We start from the raw sequence: 4,187 nt of genomic DNA, 5'->3' as shown, positions 1-4,187 counted from the left end.
ATACTGATTACAATAACAAGAGGTAGATTATTGAAACCTTTGATTACAATGTCTTCTTGTGTTTATGTTATTCCAATCATGTTTGCAACTCTTGACTTTCGGTTTTTTGCGATATTTTTCGTATTAAAACAAAAAACATTAAAAATATGCCAAATAAATAAAACAACCTGTTTGATATGTTTCCGTACTGCACAAATCTACTAGTTTCTACTATTTTTCGATACCATTTATTTTCCCAAGAATATCACACCAAGCAACGACACGTTATTACTGTAGGTTGAATTGTCAGCTGTTATGCCTTAATCGATGTGGTTATCGACATAGTGGTGTCATCAATGCCAAGTGAATGCATACAACACAAGACTGTCGACGAAGAAGAAGCACTGAATCAATGGTTTATTTCAACATTCCAATTGGAAGTGGGGAAAAAGGATTTAATATCATTCCATCAAGGACACTAATACACAATAACAACACCACCACCTAACAATGGCTGAGGGAGCTAATGTCCGTCAAAATTTACAAAACATTCCATCGATATTTGAAATATCAGCTGCTGAGACCTTGGATAATCTTATCTATCCTGCCCTAAGTAAATTATTTGATTATTTGGGTTTACGTGTGGACTTTAAGCTCAGCGATACAAAACGTATTAGGGAAGAGATATCACCGATCATTACATGGATTCTGCAATATATGTACTTGAGAAAACGTGGTTCATCGTTCGGTGAAAGTTTCTATGGCCTGCAAAGAACCCATACAAAAACGGGTGAACTTTTGACCAGACAGCAGGAACTAATATATGCATCCGTATTAACTCTGCTACCCTATATTGAAAGAAAACTACAGACAAGGGCTCAGAACCATGAGGCTTCGCAGTGGGAAGAATATGTTTTGAAACTATTTAATGCCTATAAAGCTTCCAAGGCGATACACACATTTTTGTATCTGATCAAATATGCCGGTAGTCATTCTCCAATATTTCGTGCTTTAAGACTAACATTACGTTATCCTGCCCAACCGCCCAAAGAGGATAAGGCAACGTATATTGTTTTGAAATTACTGGAAGTGTTGGCCTTCTTTTTACAATTCATCCAATGGTGGTATTCGAATGATCAACGAAGAAAAGTCGGCGGAACTTTGGTAAATCCCGAACCACTGGAAGAACAACCGGATATGTTGAAAAAATGTAATACACCCAAGGGAGAATGTCCGATATGTCTTATGAAAATTGATAATCCTACAGCGTGTTCGGTATCGGGTTATGTCTATTGTTGGAAATGTATTATAACGCGCTTGAAAAATCATCCGACATGTCCTGTCACAGGCTATGCCATAAGTATGGATGATTTAATTCGAATTTATGAAACAAATTAGGATTGTGTTGTTTTTCTTTTTGTTATACGTATTATATTTAGCTAAATAAATTTAAGTAGCATTTTTTTTGTATGGAATATGGGATGTGATATTTTGAAAAAATATAAAAATAAAAATATTTAGTAAATAACTACTTTTTTATTTCAAAATAGTTGTTTTGTTTTGCATTGAGTTTAATACTCGGAGGGGTAACATAATTTAATTTATTTTATTTAAAGAGAAGAAATCCAGGAGTCGTGAATTTTTAAAGAATATTTTCGCAAGGACCATGGGGCGTGAATATTTAAAGCATTTTTTCTTCTAGACTATTAGACAAAGAAGCGTGGATGTGTAAAGCCTATTTTCCCAAGGACTATTAGAGCAAGAGACGTGGATTTTTAAAGGACTATTTTCATAAAAACTATTAGACCAAGAGGTGTGGATTTTTCAAGGACTATTTTCATAAAAACTATTAGACCAAGAGGCGTGGATTTTTCAAGGGCTATTTTCATAAGAACTATTAGACCAAGAGGACTATTTTCAAAAAAAAAAAAAAAAAAAAAAAAAAACTGTTAGACCCAGAGGCGTGGATTTTTAAAGGACTTTTTTCATAAGAACTATTAGACCAAGAGGCGTGGATTTTTAAAGGACTATTTTCCCAAGGACTATTAGACCAAGAAGAGTGGATTTTTAAAAGACTATTTTCATAAAAACTATTAGACTAAGAGGCGTGGATTTTTAAAGGACTATTTTCATAAAAATTATTAGACCATGAGGCGTGGATTATTAAAGGACTATTTTCATAAAAACTATTAGACCAAGAGGTGTGGATTTTTCAAGGACTATTTTCATAAAAACTTTTAGACCAATAGACGTGGATTTTTAAAATACTATTTTCATAAAAACTATTAGACCAAGAGGCGTGGATTTTTAAAGGACTATTTTCCCAAGGACTATTAGACCAAGAGGCGTGGATTTTTAAAGGACTATTTTCCCAAGGACTATTAGACCAAGAGGCGTGGATTTTTAAAGGACTATTTTCCCAAGGACTATTAGACCAAGAGGCGTGGATTTTTAAAGGACTATTTTCATAAAAACTATTAGACCAAGAGGCGTGGATTTTTAAAGGACTATTTTCATAAAAACTATTAGACCAAGAGGCGTGGATTTTTAAAGGACTATTTTCATAAAAACTATTAGACCAAGAGGCGTGGATTTTTAAAAGACTATTTTCATAAAAACTATTAGATCAAGAGGCGTGGATTTTTAAAAGACTATTTTCATAAAAACTATTAGACCAAGTGGCGTGGATTTTTAAAAGACTATTTTCATAAAAACTATTAGACCAAGTGGCGTGGATTTTCGAAACATATTTTACCAAGGACTATCAGACCAAAAGGCGTGGATTTTTAAAAGACTATTTTCATAAAAACTATTAGACCAAGAGGCGTGGATTTTTAAAAGACTATTTTCATAAAAAACTATTAGACAAAGTGGCGTGGATTTTTAAAAGACTATTTTCATAAAAAACTATTAGACCAAGTGGCGTGGATTTTCGAAACATATTTTACCAAGGACTATCAGACCAAAAGGCGTGGATTTTTAAAACATATTTTCCCAAGGACTATCAGACCAAAAGGCGTGGATTTTTAAAACATATTTTCCCAAGGACTATCAGACCAAAAGGCGTGGATTTTTAAAACATATTTTCCCAAGGACTATCAGACCAAAAGGCGTGGATTTTTAAAACATATTTTCCCAAGGACTATTAGACCAAGAGGCGTGGATTTTAAAGGACTAATTTCCCAAGGACTATTAGACCAAGAGGCGTGGATTTTAAAGGACTAATTTCCCAAGGACTATTAGACCAAGAGGCGTGGATTTTTAAAGCCTATTTTCCCAAGGACTATTAGACCAAGAGGGGTGGATGTTTAAAGCATATTTTCCCAAGGACTATTAGACCAAGAGAACTATTTTCCCAAGGACTATTACGCCAATAAATTATTATTGAAAGGAAATTAATTTTCCCAATATACGGAAACTTGAAATGGAATACCAATGTTGATTTAATTTCATTGGCCAATAAATCCCAAATAAACAAACACACAGATCAGCTACAAGAAAATATTTTGTCTATTGTTTTAACGGAAATGAAATCGTAAAGGATATTTAATTCCTGTCCTTGATATCTACTTAACTTCTTTGTATTGTGGTTTTGTTTGGATGTTTGTTTTCGATTTGATGGTGATTTTAGTTTGTTTGACATAGTCATGCTTCATGCTTCACATACGTATCTATGTATGTCCTTAATACTTTAGGCAGTAGTTATGCTTGAGATGATTTCATATTGAAGTTTGAAAATTGTAAATACCGAAAGATATGACATTTGGAAGCAAGGTAGAGGGGAAGTAAACATATTTCATGTTGTTATGGTTCAAAGAAAAATAAAAAAATATGTTAGAAAGTCAAGGCAGTTGTTTGGAGAGGGCATGATGTCCAAATTTTCTGAAATCTTAAGTTTAACGTACATTTGTTAGCGTCTGCAGTATCGGAAACTCAGTTTTTAAAGATTCACAGCCCTTATTTTTTAACAGTTTATAAATAAAAAAACATATTTACATACATACATATAAATGTATACATATATTAATACGGAAAAAACTGTATTTTATCACATCAAGGAATTCGCTTGTTTTGCTGACATACATACCTACAACCCAAAATACATAACAACATTTCAATTTGCATTCAAAAAATTTGTGCGGATGTTGTCGCCATAATGCGGGATGCTGGTTCCATCTTTTTGTGGCTTTCAGTTGCCATTGAGCACA

General features: G+C 33.3%; 1 protein-coding gene across 1 annotated transcript; it reads left to right on the top strand.

Moving 5' to 3' along the window:
• The first annotated feature begins 489 nt into the window (after nucleotides 1–489).
• On the top strand, nucleotides 490–1,377 carry LOC133331345 (peroxisome assembly protein 12-like). Its single transcript, XM_061539741.1, has one exon. The coding sequence runs from the start codon at nucleotides 490–492 to the stop codon at nucleotides 1,375–1,377; it is 888 nt and encodes a 295-aa protein (XP_061395725.1).
• Nucleotides 1,378–4,187: the final 2,810 nt, after the last annotated feature.

Source organism: Musca vetustissima, unplaced genomic scaffold (assembly GCF_032173495.1).
Source record: "Musca vetustissima isolate MV318-11 ecotype Yass unplaced genomic scaffold, APGP_CSIRO_Mvet_v1 utg39773, whole genome shotgun sequence".
NCBI lineage: Eukaryota > Metazoa > Arthropoda > Insecta > Diptera > Muscidae > Musca > Musca vetustissima.
The sequence above is the reverse complement of the archived record's forward strand: the minus strand, read 5'-3'. Positions and strand labels throughout refer to the sequence as shown.

Coding starts and splice junctions, on each gene's coding strand:
- LOC133331345 (XM_061539741.1), top strand. CDS start 490: ATGGCTGAGGGAGCTAATGTCCGTCAAAATTTACAAAACATTCCATCG.